Source organism: Poromitra crassiceps, assembly GCF_964638095.1.
Source record: "Poromitra crassiceps genome assembly, chromosome: 27".
Lineage (NCBI taxonomy): Eukaryota > Metazoa > Chordata > Actinopteri > Beryciformes > Melamphaidae > Poromitra > Poromitra crassiceps.
The window spans coordinates 13,375,612-13,391,577 of record NC_139650.1 but is presented as its reverse complement, the minus strand read 5'-3'; the positions used below and the strand labels follow the sequence as shown (position 1 = coordinate 13,391,577).

The 15,966-nt window shown below is 44.4% G+C and overlaps 2 protein-coding genes across 2 annotated transcripts in view; one reads left to right on the top strand and one right to left on the bottom strand.

Annotated features, from left to right (window-relative positions):
- Positions 1-15,966, bottom strand: part of ergic3 (ERGIC and golgi 3) — a 38,420-nt gene that overhangs the window by 13,764 nt on the left and 8,690 nt on the right. Inside the window, exons 5-8 of the mRNA XM_083661622.1 lie at positions 14,364-14,421; positions 12,952-12,966; positions 11,741-11,772; positions 6,991-7,087 (exon numbers count right to left, since the gene is read on the bottom strand). Coding sequence (XP_083517748.1) covers positions 6,991-7,087; positions 11,741-11,772; positions 12,952-12,966; positions 14,364-14,421 — 202 coding nt within the window. The remainder of the gene's footprint in view (positions 1-6,990; positions 7,088-11,740; positions 11,773-12,951; positions 12,967-14,363; positions 14,422-15,966) is intronic.
- romo1 (reactive oxygen species modulator 1) lies at positions 572-6,663 on the top strand. Its single transcript, XM_083661746.1, has 3 exons — positions 572-671; positions 2,381-2,511; positions 4,066-6,663. The coding sequence occupies exons 2-3, from the start codon at positions 2,381-2,383 to the stop codon at positions 4,172-4,174; spliced, it is 240 nt and encodes a 79-aa protein (XP_083517872.1). The 5' UTR covers positions 572-671; the 3' UTR covers positions 4,175-6,663.

Genomic DNA, 15,966 nt, shown 5'->3' with positions numbered 1-15,966 from the left:
GCAGGCAAGGCCACACAGCAGCCGAGCTGCGAATGAGAGCTGCAGGGCCAGCTCGGCGAGCTGCAGGACGGGCGAGGCCACGTAGCGGCAGAAGGTAGCGAGCATGTGCAGCGGGTGAGCCTAGGAATCTCGAATCTCGTGCAGCCTAGTCATTTAAATATTCCTATAATATTTCTATAGGCCTCCCCCCACACACAAATTTTTCCTCTTTCTTTCTATAGCAATATTACTATAGTATTCTTATGGGAACCTAAAGTTTATAGTATAGTATACCCCTAAATTTGTTATGATTACAGTTATTTTCCATGAGGGTAAACAAGTACATCAATATGAAAATAGTGCATGAAGCTGAGTAAGACAAACCAATCATGGACACGTGTTTGTTAAAAAGGGAGGGGGCACAAAACTTCTTAAACAAGAGACAAAGTGCCTCGCACAAATAAAAAAGAAACTTGAAACTATGAAACATGGACGCTTATTGAAATAGAATACACCACAGGGAGGCGCTGTTCATTTTCTCCTCAATATATTCCTCCCCTCTCTCATATCTCGTCTGCTCTTCTCCCTCTATCCGGTAATGGCGGTGTGCTAGAAAGACATTTCAACGCTGTTCTGTCTGAAACACACAGATCACCTCGGCACTCTAACCTCATCTCACCACACAGCTGAAGGTAAGGTGGATGTTGAAGTGAACCACCGCGATGATCAGAGGATGAGGATAATCCGTGGGTGAAAAACGTGTTTGTATCTGTCAAGGCCACGGATAACACTGCAGGTGACAGCTGAGCTAACAGTAGCTAAGTAGCTAAGCAAGCTAGCACAACAAACACCCCCCCATTAAGAGAAAAAAAACGTTACATTTGACATATTGGTAGTTAATAAGCAACTTCTTCTTTAACAAGTATCTTCTTGGTATCTTCGAGTCAGCAGAAAACGCGACAGCTTGACACGTGATCCAGTTTGTTTGCTAACGTAACGTTACTAGCCTGTCCTGCCAATTCACTAACACTGGAGTCAGGACAGCTAACATGAGCTAGACCAGCGGGTTTCTTTAGTGACTTCGTTAGTAGGCGTAGGCTTATAGCCAGGATATTATTACAATGCCCAATATGAATTATTTAACTTGCTGTCTGATGTGATGCAAGGGGCATGTTATTTAACGGTTACTTAACGTTGCGAATGCAAAATCATTCCAGTAGATACAGAGGGGGCGGAGAGGTTAAAGGTTAAGGTTAGGCTGTCTTTACATGGGAAAACTTCCACGCAACTTTGTTGGTTGAAAGTGATACGTTGCAAATGATCTGCATGGTGTAAAGCCCTCTACGCACTTGAAACTAGTCTGAAACTCAGCTGCAACAGTTGCAAAACTCAACTTTGTGCAACTAGTTTCATGCAACAACCAATCAAAACGCTGATAAAAAAAATAGGCTATTAAATGCACCGATTTCTCTCATTCTCGGGGACAGCCATAATGAAAGAAAGTAGCCAGCCAATGTCAGAAGTAAACCTGATACAACACGTCTGAATTGATATTATGCAGCTAAAAAACGATAAAAAAAATAAGATACAAAGACATAATGATACTCCCCACTTGATACAGTATAATCTACTGTAGCCAGAGACTAAAAGGGAAAAACAATAATGACAGATACTAGCTAGCTTGTTTTACTGAAACAAACTAGGCTACACGGTTGCATGAGACTTGATTATTTTTGAATTGCTTTTTGTAAATGTCAAGTTGCATGACAATTAATGTTTCATGCAATTTGCAACCTGCAACTAGTTGTGTAAAAGTTTGTCCATGTAAAGCCAGCCTTGGTGTTTTTAGAGCATAATGTGTGGTTTCAGTCTGATTGAACACAGAGGTTCAGTGTTCTTCCACTGTTGATGTGAAGTCACTTCCTGAGAGCAGTTCATTCATACCAACTTCAGCTCACTGCTTTGATGAGAGAAGTGCTCAGCACTGCAGTCTATTTATAGGGCCAAATGAAATCAGTTATATTTTTCCCAAATTCTGTTTTTCCATTTTAATTTTGGGATTAGGATTGATATCTTTTGATGACTTGGGTCTCTCAGACAGTCGACATGTTTCTCAAAGTGAAAATCAAGAGACCGACCAAGACCCCCCTCTCAAAAGACCCCAATCGAAAACTGTATTATTTATCTAGTCCTATTTTACAATTATGAAATCATATAGGCTACTACACTTTTGATTTTCATAATGTGGCCTAATTTGATACATTTCAGCCAAATTATGGACACATTCCATGTTTTACAGTTGATTCCATTTTTATTACCAAATTCCATGATTCTCCCCCCCCTCCTCCATCCATCTGTAACTGGTGGACTCATCTCCATAAACTGTACTGTCTCTGTCCAGATGCCGGTGGCAGTCGGTCCGTACGGTCAGACCCAGCCCAGCTGTTTTGACCGGGTCAAGATGGGTTTCATGATGGGGTTTGCAGTAGGAATGGCTGCCGGCGCCATGTTCGGCTCCTTCTCCTGTCTCAGGTAACTGAAGGCTCGGCTCAGACCGTTCTGAAACTGCCTCCACTGCATTTGGTGCTGACAAGTTAAAAAGCCCACTTTGTTTCTATATAAAGCCCGGCTGCTGCTTTCTGAACAGAAACTCTCACAACACAGCCGGGACCAAATCTGATCCCCAATACTGGCTCGTGATGATCAGTTACAGCCACTTCCAACCGCTATTTTCTAAGCTGCCAGCTGTGTACGTACTGTGAACCTGCCTCTTCTCCCTTGGCAGCACTGCACATCAGAACAATCTCAAAAGTAGAAACTGTTTACAAAGCAGCTGCCCCACATTGACTTCCATGTAAACAAATCAAAGGCACAGACAGCTTAGAAAAGGCAGAGGAACATGAAGGAGCTCTTAAGGCTGATGTATGGTTGGGCGCTCAACAACTCCCACTTCCCCTCCTCCCAGCTACAGCGACTCTCCCCTCAGCTTTACTCTGAGGACGACGCGTCCACGTCCCTCTGAGGAGGACGTGTCCATGTCCCTCAGCTTGACTCTGAGGAGGACGCGTCCACGTCCCCCGGCTGTTTGTTTCATTCATTCTCTCCTTCCTCGGAGTTCAAATCACTGGAAAACATCTTCCACAGACAACCTCCACTCTGCCCACACCGAGCCCTGAGGGAGAAGGGGCTGGTCCGTGCAGGCTGGCTGTCAGACACTGACGGAACTCTCACGTCACTACATACTTAGTGACTAGCCAATCACAGAGCACAACAAAATATGATTCTGTCCACGACATAACCACATTCTCAAGGTACATGCCACAGAAGAAAAGTGTCCTACAGTAAGTCAGCCCTTAGCATTTGAGCAGCCTTCTGCTCTCTGTGTTGCTGCAGCTCAGTCAGTTGAGCAAGGCACTACCTCTGTCTGGGCTGCTGGGGGTTCAAGTCCCCCATAGCTGTCATGGTGCCTGGGGAGTCTGGATCCCAGCAGCCAGAGGACAGATCCTCACAGGTTGTTTCTTTGTAAATGTTCAAACAAGCCTCGCAACCAGCTGACGAGGACGCCATGCTGTGTACGGTGTTGCTATGCCAACAACCAGCTGACGAGGACGCCATGCTGTGTACGGTGTTGCTATGCCAACGCGTAACAACAGAACAGACGCTGAGAAACAAATGACCTTAGTGTCTCCTGCCTTGCTAGTGCTCACTGACAAACACAAACATAACTATACAAATGATCCAAATCACTGTGTTGATTATAAATGATTAAAATGCAAAGAAAGACGCTTTTACAATTACTTTAAAGCTTTTAAAGAGGTTTTACTACACTTGATGTTGAAATGATGGTTGGTTACCTGCAGAGGAAATTCATTTACTAGCCAGGATATTAAGTTTATTATTAAACATGAATTATTCAATTCAATGATTATAAATGAATGATTCAATGTGTTATGTCTGTTTTTGTCAGATGTGTTCACTGTGAAATACTAAATCATTTCAAGCCTCCTCTGATAACTGAATGAAATGAGCTGAAAAAAGGAAAAGTCCTCTCACACCCCCTCTCCCTGCTTCTCCCTGCTTCTCCAGGGTCGGCATGCGAGGCAGAGAGCTGATGGGAGGAGTGGGGAAGACCATGATGCAAAGCGGCGGGACGTTCGGTACGTTCATGGCTATCGGCATGGGCATCCGCTGCTGAGAGAGGGGGGCATCCGCTGCTGAGAGAGGGGGGCATCCGCTGCTGAGAGAGGGGGGGCGTCTCCACACAACAACACAACCCTGGGACTTTTGTAGTGACGGCCTCCGCCACAGCTTTCTGTCTGGTCAGCTCTGTCAGCTCTGTCACCCCGGGGCCGCGCGCCGCCAATAAAGCTTCCCATTTCAAATGGGTGTTGAGAGTGGATGTGTTGTGCTTTCTCATGCTGCTAACTACCTGATGGGGATCTTAAAGCAACAATCAGGTGATTTTCAACCAGCTTTGCAGTCATTCATTTAGTTTGACAGTTAGAGAGTTGATTTGAGTTAAGTTGTGGGCCAGTGATGTCATTCATGCACAAATGACATCACTGGTCCACAACTTAACTCTACTCTCAATAACTGTCAAACTAAATGAATGCCAGCAAAACTGCAGTTTTCTGCTACTGATTTTGTAATGATACAAAGCTGGTTAAAAATCGGCAGTGTTCCTTTAATGTTTCATTTAAGTGCCACAACATGATTTCTTCTTGTTCTTATTTGAACAAAGCACTTGATAAGTTTTCTTGCCAGGATTACTGTCCAATTTCACCCCAAAATTCAGCCCATCCAAAGCAGACTGCCGAAATTCACCCATAACTGCAACTGGTCGAGTCAACTGGAAGTGGGCTTGTTACTGGAGCCACAACGTTTCAAATCACATGTTCAACTGGGTGAAAATGACACATTCAGTAACATTCTCATTAAGTAACATTCTCATTAAGTAACATTAAGTAACATTCTCACGGCCCGTGGATTTATTTTAATTGGGAAACCTGTGTGCAAAGTGGTGCAGCACACTTCATGTGTACACATGGTTTATACATTTGGCCCCAGGCGTTAGACTGTACCGACTGTTGAGGAGAAGCCTGATTCGACATCACACACATCAGTAGTGTGACGGCATTTTGTCCAGAATCGACTCTTATTCCCAATACTTGCAATTGATTAGGAAACGTCTGGAATGGAAACAGCCCTAATTTTGAAATGTAAAAACACTGCAGCAGACATTACTCACTCTTTAGTCTTTACTTGATTGCATTACTGTGAATTTAAACTATTTTTACTATCTTGGATTGCCTATATCTGCAGGCAGCGTCTGCCACCTGTTTAGACACATTTCTGCAATGTGTGACTCTTAGGTGGAAGGCATCAAATCATCCCCAAAAAATACCCACATGTCCTACGTGTAATTCCCACTGGGAGACTGGACAGTCGGCAGCTCGTATTTATGGTAAATCCGATATACCTGAACATGACATCATCCTTCCTGATCCACTGTGATTGGATGAACACAGCTCCCAGGTGTCACTGAGTGTATTTGTATGGTGACAGACGGCTACAGTTTACTGAGTACTGTGTAAATACGCAATGTTGATTATTATTGTTAGCGGGGTTACACCCATATATTGGATGATATTGTCCTTTTATTAATACCCATCCTATATCAGTCTACAACTAAGTTTACATGGACTGCAATATTAACCCGATAAACTGATACTCTGAATAAGGCACTGCCATGTAAACAGCATTTTCTGATGACCTTAACCCGAAGAAGGTGATAGTTGACGTAAGCAATAATTAAATTAAGACATGGAGCGTTCTGATCTTAGTCGCATTATTGAAATGCATTGTAGACATGTATAGAGAGCCAAAGTGAACGTCACTTCCTGCTTCAGCACTGTACCAGAGATTTTCATCCGCCATTTATTTTCCCATAGACATTTCGGTAAAATGCTTATAAAATAGTTGTACTTTGTCGAACCAAACGGTTCAGCTAACGTTATAATCGGGAGAGACCATAGAACATTTAACTCGGACCAACCAAAAAAAAAGCATAGAAAAAATATTTTCTTTAAACCCGCATTTTTTTTAAATGTTTTGGTCCAAGTGAAATGTTATGCGATCTCTCCTGTTTCTAAATATATCTGTACCGTTTGGTTTGAACCAGTAAAACTATTTTTATAAGCATTTTATGAAATGTCTATGGGAAAATAAATGGCAGATGAAAATCTCTGGTACAGTGCTGAAGCAGGAAGTAGACGGTCACTTTGCCTCTCTATACTTATACACCTTGATCACACCATGACGTCACATGGGAGTTTTCATAGCATTTTGTGACATGTACGGCAGTCAAACTGCTTGACAATGCATGCTCTAGCTAGCTGGAGCTGTTTACAGAAGAAAAGATGGCTGCCAGCGGTATAACACCACTGAAAGATTGTCTTATTTAGATTAAGGTCAATAGTGGGATTATTGCAGTCCATGTAAAGGTAGTGTGTCGTCCACCTCTGACATGACGGAGGTTCCTTCATGAAAAAGTCTGGAGTATCTGACATGAGTTTTATTTTCTGAAATCATTTTAGTAGTGTTGATTTCAGTTGTGTCTCGTGTTCTGAATGCTGTTGCAGCTGTTTCCACCCTGACCTCAATAAAAAGAAATCTTGGGAAAACGCTGAATACTTGTAATTCTATATTTATTTATTTGAGGGACAATGCACATTAAATGTGAACATGACTGTAAATGTGCCAGTGTGATGGCATCATTTTCAACAGCTGTCCCTTGGAACCCCAGTTTGAATTGCCAGTGACTCACACACACTGACAGGAGTACCGGTATATATACACACACATACAGTGTTGGGCAGTCATATATTTCTAAAGTATTCCCCGGTAACGAGTAGTGTAACGCATTACAATTGATAAAACCGTAATAATATTAGTTACAGAATCCAAGTTACTGCATTACTTTCTCCGGCGCTGAGGCTGAGAGGGACTGACCTTGCGGCGCGTTGACGTCCGTCCCGTCCAGAGGGTTGACGATGCCGGGGTAGTCCTTACCGAACGACAGGTGCTTTATTAGATGTGTCATGTTGATCTGCAACACACACACACACACACACACACACACACACACACACACACACACACACACACACACACACACACACACACACACACACACACACACACACACACACACACACACACACCTCCTTCAACATCATATCCAAGGAGCCAACACAGCTGAGTTTGAGTTTGAGGATCGGGGTTAATTTAATTGCTGTTACAACACTGAGAAATGTTATAATGATGTTATAACTAGCAGGTCACAGACACACCAAAAAAGAGGCTTTTAACGTGTTAACACTTCTCAACTGTGCTGTGTTAGTGATGGCAGACTCTGTGCTGTGTTAGTGATGGCAGACTCTGTGCTGTTTGTTTCTTTTGACTCTGAGGAAGACAGACTTGTCTGTCGAAACGTCAGTCAGCCCCTTCTATTAAAACGTGCAGACGGAAAAGAGTGCTCCGGTGTCTTTACTTCGGGTAGTCTGTGTGAAGTGCCCAGGTAAAATATTATTTTATGCATATTGTCCTCCACTGTTGAGCACCAGGACCCTTTTTATTCCAAACCTGGCTGAAGCGCGCTGGACTCTATTACTACTGAGACTCTGTGCTGTGTTAGTGATGGCAGACTCTGTGCTGTGTTAGTGATGGCAGACTCTGTGCTGTGTTAGTGATGGCAGACTGTGCTGTTTTAGTGATGGCAGACTCTGTGCTGTGTTAGTGATGGCAGACTCTGTGCTGTGTTAGTGATGGCAGACTCTGTGCTGTGTTAGTGATGGCAGACTCTGTGCTGTGTTAGTGATGGCAGACTCTGTGCTGTGTTAGTGATGGCAGACTCTGTGCTGTTTTAGTGATGGCAGACTCTGTGCTGTGTTAGTGATGGCAGACTCTGTGCTGTGTTAGTGATGGCAGACTCTGTGCTGTGTTAGTGATGGCAGACTCTGTGCTGTGTTAGTGATGGCAGACTGTGCTGTGTTAGTGATGGCAGACTCTGTGCTGTGTTAGTGATGGCAGACTCTGTGCTGTGTTAGTGATGGCAGACTCTGTGCTGTTTTAGTGATGGCAGACTCTGTGCTGTGTTAGTGATGGCAGACTCTGTGCTGTGTTAGTGATGGCAGACTCTGTGCTGTGTTAGTGATGGCAGACTCTGTGCTGTGTTAGTGATGGCAGACTGTGCTGTGTTAGTGATGGCAGACTCTGTGCTGTGTTAGTGATGGCAGACTCTGTGCTGTGTTAGTGATGGCAGACTCTGTGCTGTGTTAGTGATGGCAGACTGTGCTGTGTTAGTGATGGCAGACTCTGTGCTGTGTTAGTGATGGCAGACTCTGTGCTGTGTTAGTGATGGCAGACTCTGTGCTGTGTTAGTGATGGCAGACTCTGTGCTGTGTTAGTGATGGCAGACTGTGCTGTGTTAGTGATGGCAGACTGTGCTGTGTTAGTGATGGCAGACTGTGCTGTGTTAGTGATGGCAGACTCTGTGCTGTGTTAGTGATGGCAGACTGTGCTGTGTTAGTGATGGCAGACTCTGTGCTGTGTTAGTGATGGCAGACTCTGTGCTGTGTTAGTGATGGCAGACTCTGTGCTGTGTTAGTGATGGCAGACTCTGTGCTGTGTTAGTGATGGCAGACTCTGTGCTGTGTTAGTGATGGCAGACTGTGCTGTGTTAGTGATGGCAGACTGTGCTGTGTTAGTGATGGCAGACTCTGTGCTGTGTTAGTGATGGCAGACTGTGCTGTGTTAGTGATGGCAGACTGTGCTGTGTTAGTGATGGCAGACTCTGTGCTGTGTTAGTGATGGCAGACTCTGTGCTGTGTTAGTGATGGCAGACTGTGCTGTGTTAGTGATGGCAGACTCTGTGCTGTGTTAGTGATGGCAGACTGTGCTGTGTTAGTGATGGCAGACTGTGCTGTGTTAGTGATGGCAGACTCTGTGCTGTGTTAGTGATGGCAGACTGTGCTGTGTTAGTGATGGCAGACTCTGTGCTGTGTTAGTGATGGCAGACTGTGCTGTGTTAGTGATGGCAGACTCTGTGCTGTGTTAGTGATGGCAGACTCTGTGCTGTGTTAGTGATGGCAGACTCTGTGCTGTGTTAGTGATGGCAGACTCTGTGCTGTGTTAGTGATGGCAGACTGTGCTGTGTTAGTGATGGCAGACTCTGTGCTGTGTTAGTGATGGCAGACTCTGTGCTGTGTTAGTGATGGCAGACTGTGCTGTGTTAGTGATGGCAGACTCTGTGCTGTGTTAGTGATGGCAGACTCTGTGCTGTGTTAGTGATGGCAGACTCTGTGCTGTGTTAGTGATGGCAGACTCTGTGCTGTGTTAGTGATGGCAGACTCTGTGCTGTGTTAGTGATGGCAGACTCTGTGCTGTGTTAGTGATGGCAGACTCTGTGCTGTGTTAGTGATGGCAGACTCTGTGCTGTGTTAGTGATGGCAGACTCTGTGCTGTGTTAGTGATGGCAGACTCTGTGCTGTGTTAGTGATGGCAGACTCTGTGCTGTGTTAGTGATGGCAGACTCTGTGCTGTGTTAGTGATGGCAGACTCTGTGCTGTGTTAGTGATGGCAGACTCTGTGCTGTGTTAGTGATGGCAGACTGTGCTGTGTTAGTGATGGCAGACTCTGTGCTGTGTTAGTGATGGCAGACTCTGTGCTGTGTTAGTGATGGCAGACTCTGTGCTGTTTTAGTGATGGCAGACTGTGCTGTTTTAGTGATGGCAGACTCTGTGCTGTTTTAGTGATGGCAGACTTTGTGCTCTCTTGCCTTCTCTAAACACAACACAGCAAAACAACACTGTATTGTGTAAGTTGAGCGATAGAGAGACACTTAGGAGTTGAAGTGACTCCTTGTCCCGGCACAGACTGAGGTGGAGGTGCTACAGACTGAGGTGGAGGTGCTACAGACTGAGGTGGAGGTGCTACAGACTGAGGTGGAGGTGCTACAGACTGAGGTGGAGGTGCTACAGACTGAGGTGGAGGTGCTACAGGAGCCCCAAACAATATGGAATTTTAGAGATTGATACTGATTTGAGAGGGGAAAGAGGGTGGCAGCTGATGTAGTGATTTTAGCGAGGCGAGCTATGAGATTGGTGCTACAGTAACTGAACCAGATGAGCATGTTCTTCTTTCAGGAATGTGAGCTGTAAACACACTAGAGCAGGGGTGTCAAACATGCGGCCCGGGGGCCAGATCAGATCCGGCCCCACAAAGGGTCCAATCCGGCCCAAAGGATGAGTTTGCAGTAGGGCTGGGGGAAAAATCCATACACCATAGTATTGCGATATTTTGCCTGACAATATTGTATCGATATTGATTTTTTTTTTGCAGGCCATGCCAGGCCACCGGGCTACTATAAACTTTAGTTCCAAGGCCAGCAGTAAACAAACGGTAGCATATTTTCATTTTGTTTTAATTTTGTCATAACAGTAATTTACAAATTCCCCAGTTACTGAATGGGCTGCACAAGATGTTTTGTGCAAGTGAAGTGAAGTTGCATTGTTCAAAAACACAGTACAGTGTTCAGTAGTAGTACTGAACACTAGTACAGTAGTAGTACAGTAGTCCACACACACATCCAGTTAAGGTGGACTGTAAGTAGACTGTAACAAACAGTTCAGTTTGTCAGGTGCATGCAGCTATGACATGACTTTATGAAAGTTGTTGGTCCGTCTACTTGACAATGTTGCTGCAATAAAATGGTTGAAGTCAGATGTACAGACTGGAAAATGGTTCTTATATAAACCAGATGTTGACAAAGTATTCCTTTGGTGACATCATTTGCAGTTGAAAAAGTAAGAAATCGCAATATATCGAAATATCGCAATATTCAATATATCGCAATATCGGTGATATCGCAATATCGCAATACTATCGTATCGTGACTCAAGTATCGTTTTAGTATCGTATCGTGGGCATCTGGTGATTCCCACCCCTAGTTTGCAAAGTGTGAAAATTGCACTGAGAAGTCCTTCAATCCAATGTGATGCACTTGTGAAGGCTAAGAGGTAGCAGGTTTCAGGAGCAAGTTACATATTAAGTCACCTATTCATGTTATCTGTATTCATCATTAAATAGTCAGCTATTTTCATCACCTTTGCCCTCATTGATTGATACAGTTGATCTGAAATCCGCTCTATAACTTCCAGGATGCTTAACAGCTTTTTCCCACAAGCTGTCAGCCTGCTGAACACTACCCCTCGAAACACAACACAACCATTTTTTGTCTGGCCCACTTGACACTAAATTGGGGCGCATGTGGCCCGTGGAGTAAAATGAGTTTGACACCCCTGCACTAGAGGGTAGATTGTGAAATTGATTATTAGGAAAACAAACGCCATGGTTTAGGTTGTTTAGCATCATTTTCAAAAGTGGTGGTTCTCATGTTTTGCCAAATGATCTGACCTGCCATGATTTCCACATAAAAATACAAGAAAATAAAAAGTTTGGATATGGAAAGAATTAGATAACAAGGTGAAAGTGTCATTTTCCATTTCATTCTACTTTAAACGTGAGAATAGCTGTAGTGTAGAATAATGTCCAACTATTTTGATTTACAGACGCACTGAACATTTTCACGTCTAGCTGAGAAATAAAGGTCTGGTAGGAAAAACCACAGGATTTTGAGAAGAATTTGTGCAAGAAACTGCGACATACAGACATGGAACATATTGTCAGTTGTGTCACTTACGTTGTCCAAGCCGAAACTCTGCAGGTCGTGAACTGCAAACAGAAACAAAACATCACATTATTCACAGTTACAACAAGACTTCAATTACATTTTCTGTTAGAGGGAAGAAAATGAAGTGTGGCTGTGTGTTCAGTTATGATCAGAGTTACTGATTATTGACCTCTTGAATGTGATTAATCATGTTTTCTCTCTATTGTACTGTGCCAATTCCCCCCTGCTGTCCAAGGCTGTAGTTGTTGCTGTAGTTGTAGACTAGCTGCTTCCTCCGACACATGTGCAGTCGGCAGCCGCTTCTTTTCACCTGACAGCGAGGTGTTTCACCGGCAGGACGTAGCGTGTGGGGGGATCACGCTATTCCCCCCAGTCCCCCCCCCCGAACAGGCGTGGGGATTTGGATATTGCACTTAAGCCATATTGCGATTTCGATATTATGATTAATTGTGCAGCCCTAAAGAATCTCACTATTATGATAACGCAGAGGGGTTCCGTGGTGCAGAGTGGTGCGGGGGGGCAGAGAGGGGTTCCGTGGTGCAGAGGGGCAGAGAGGGGTTCCATGGTGCAGAGGGGCAGAGAGGGGTTCCATGGTACAGAGGGGCAGAGAGGGGTTCCGTGGTGCAGAGAGGGGTTCCGTGGTGCAGAGAGGGGTTCCGTGGTGCAGAGAGGGGTTCCATGGTGCAGAGGGGCAGAGAGGGGTTCCGTGGTGCAGAGAGGGGTTCCGTGGTGCAGAGGGGGGCAGAGAGGGGTTCCGTGGTGCAGAGAGGGGTTCCATGGTACAGAGGGGCAGAGAGGGGTTCCATGGTGCAGAGGGGCAGAGAGGGGTTCCGTGGTGCAGAGGGGCAGAGAGGGGTTCCATGGTGCAGAGGGGCAGAGAGGGGTTCCGTGGTGCAGAGAGGGGTTCCGTGGTGCAGAGAGGGGTTCCGTGGTGCAGAGAGGGGTTCCATGGTACAGAGGGGCAGAGAGGGGTTCCATGGTGCAGAGGGGCAGAGAGGGGTTCCGTGGTGCAGAGAGGGGTTCCGTGGTGCAGAGGGGGGCAGAGAGGGGTTCCGTGGTGCAGAGAGGGGTTCCATGGTACAGAGGGGCAGAGAGGGGTTCCGTGGTGCAGAGAGGGGTTCCGTGGTGAACTAGTTAAGCAGGCGGTGTATACTAGACTGCAGGAAGGTCAAGTCTCTCCTCCAACATGTGAACAAAAGCTAGAAGAAAGCAGGACTTACTTTCCACAGCGTGCACTGCAGAAAGAAGAGAGAAGAGGCAAGATCATGATGCAGGCAGACAACAACACACCATGTGGGAGAGGAGGGCTGCACAACACTTTGATTCTTTGTTGACTGAATATTTTGATTGTGACATGACAAGATTCTACATGATTGACCTCATATATTGGGATGGAAATTAGGTGATTATGCTGGTGGTTTGCTTGGTTTTGAGGGTAATGTGAAATGTCAAAGTCTCTGCTTACAATTTGACAATTACAATGTTTTAAACCAGAAACTCTTAAGCACCAGAATAGCTCAGTCAGGAGGCTTTTACTTTCTGCTGAAAAAGTTGCAGCCTCTTGTGATTTGTGTGTGTGTGTGTGTGTGTGTGTGTGTGTGTGTGTGTGTGTGTGTGTGTGTGTGTGTGTGTGTGTACATGGTAAAATGGCCTGCATTTATATAGCGCTTTTCAATCAGTAGGTACATTCACCCATTCACACACCGATGGCGGCAGGCTACCACACAGGGTGCTGGCACACCAACGGGAGCAATTTAGGGTTCAGTGTCTTGCCCAAGGAATCTTCAACATGTAGACTGGAGGAGGCAGGAATCGAACCACCGATCCAAAGCGATTAGTGGACAACCCGCTCTACCTCCTGAGCTACAGCTGCCCATGTACATGTATATTTACAGATCCTTTCCAAAAAATTAGAATATCATGGAAATATCATGGCATCGAGGCAGTACCGGTAATTAAAGCAAAAGGATCCCCGACCAAGTATTGAGTGCAGGCATGAACATAACTTTTCAGAAGATCGACATTTCTGTTTTTGATCGGTTTTATGTGATATTTAATTTCTTGAAATACTGTTTTGGGGGGTTTTATGAGCTGGAAGCCAGATTTATGCAAAGTTAAACAAATAAATACTTGAAATACTTTACTTTGTGTGCAATGAATCGATAATCTATGAAAGTTTCACTTTTTGAAAGGAATTATGGAAAAAAACAAACTTTTATATAGGCCTATATATATATATATATATATATATATATATATATGCCGATCTGGTGAGAGCTGTAGACTAGCACATGCTTCCTCCGATACATGTGCAGTTGTCAGCCGCTTGTTTTCACCCGACAGTGGGGAGCTTCACTGGCAGGAGGTAGCACGTGGGATGGGAGGATCATGCTATTCCAACCAGTCCCCTGCCGCCCCGAACAGGTGCCCCGACCAACCAGAGGAGGCGCTAGTGCAGCGACTAATTGCATGATTAATTGTGCAGCCCTACGTGTTTATACAATACAGTAATGGTTAATTAATGTATGTATGTATATATATGTATGTATGTATGTATGTATATGTATGGATGTATGGATGGGTGTGTACATGCAGGGATGGGCAGGTCAGCAGACTGAACGGACTGTCTTACCGTGGACATGAGACTGCTGGAAACTTTTTCCTGGAGCAAAGTGGAAATTTCCTGCAACCTGATAGGGAGGGAAGAGGGGAGGGAGGGAGGGAGGAGGGGAGGGGGGAGGGAGGGAGGGAGGGGAGGGGGGAGGGAGGGAGAGAGACTGTATGAGTGCGTTTTGTCCTAATTTGGCTCGGTAATTTGGTAAAAATAAAATAAAAGCATCGCAAATTTTGCCCACAGTAGGCTACTATAATGGAGATATTAGGGCTGGGTATTGGCAAAGATCTCACGATACGATAAGTATCACGATACATGGGTCACTCACGATACGATTGTATCACGATACATTCCGATACAATACATATTGCAATAGTCTACACATAATTTACTGACAATTTTAAAATAAAGGTAAAAATACAACACGCTGTGTACCACCCAGGTAGTGTAATAATATGTATATCACTTTATACTGATAACTTAGTGGACTAATTTAGTCAAAACTACTGAGTCTCACTGAAATAAAAAGTATTCTTATTGTGTCACTGAACACACGGCTGTGCAAAAAATTGATATGGCGATATATTTTCTGAAATATCCATACAGTATTGCAGAAAAAAAAGTATTGCGATATATTGCTGTATCAATTTTATTGCACAGGCCTAGGAGATATGAGTGCCTGAAAATAATAAAATAATAATAATAAATAGCCTCATGAAAGCCTTTTATTTCCTGTCAACCATTTTATGTGCTTATGAAGTTCTTAATGCACTTTTTATACTCTTTTTTAAAGTTTTGTTGTGATGCTTTTAAATGTCCATTTTATTCTCTTCTTTTCTTTTCCTGTCAACCATTTTATGTGAAGCACTTTGAATTGCCTCTGTGTATGAAATGTGCTATACAAATAAACTTGACTTGACTTGACTCATGAAGAGGCTGCAATCAATCTTCTTATCACAGAAGAAAGCAGGCTCTGAGTAGACCATCTCCTTGCAATTTGCCATACGAGACGTAGCCTAACGTTAGATTGGTGTGTGATGATCATGCAAAAAAGACCCCCCCCCCAAAAAAAATAAAATAAATAAATAATAATAATAATAATCCACGCAGTTTCACCGCAGTCACCAAAACATGATGTGAAGAATGAAGATGTTTTCAACCATGAAATGCTCGTCCTCAGCCTGTTCAGCACAGAGTAGCTGGCAACGGGAGCTTGTTTAATCCAAAAATGCGCGAGGTCTCGGTCAGCTTGTTTGGTGCGCACCGGAGTTCGATTGCTGCTTTCAAACGTGCCCAAACGAACCGCACAAGGGGGGGAGACGATTCAACCGAACAGAACGAGGTAGGTGTGAAAGCACCCTTAAGCTGGGCTCAGACTACAGGATTCTGACAATCCTAACCGATTTTGAAATCTGGCTGTGACACGCACTACAGGAGAATCTTCCCAGATTATCTTCCCTAGAATCTCAAACATGCACACACTACAAGATTTGTAAATGTGGCGCACCACGCACTACAGGATATTATTAAGATTATCGGCAGGATAATCACATTGATGCCCGGCCATACTCCGAACCTGTTTCATTTTTGGGGTTCCAGCAGTGACCAAAGCGCTCCGCCC

Coding starts and splice junctions, on each gene's coding strand:
- romo1 (XM_083661746.1), top strand. CDS start 2,381: ATGCCGGTGGCAGTCGGTCCGTACGGTCAGACCCAGCCCAGCTGTTTT. Junction 2,512..4,065: donor GGCTCCTTCTCCTGTCTCAG/GTAACTGAAGGC, acceptor CTGCTTCTCCAG/GGTCGGCATGCGAGGCAGAG.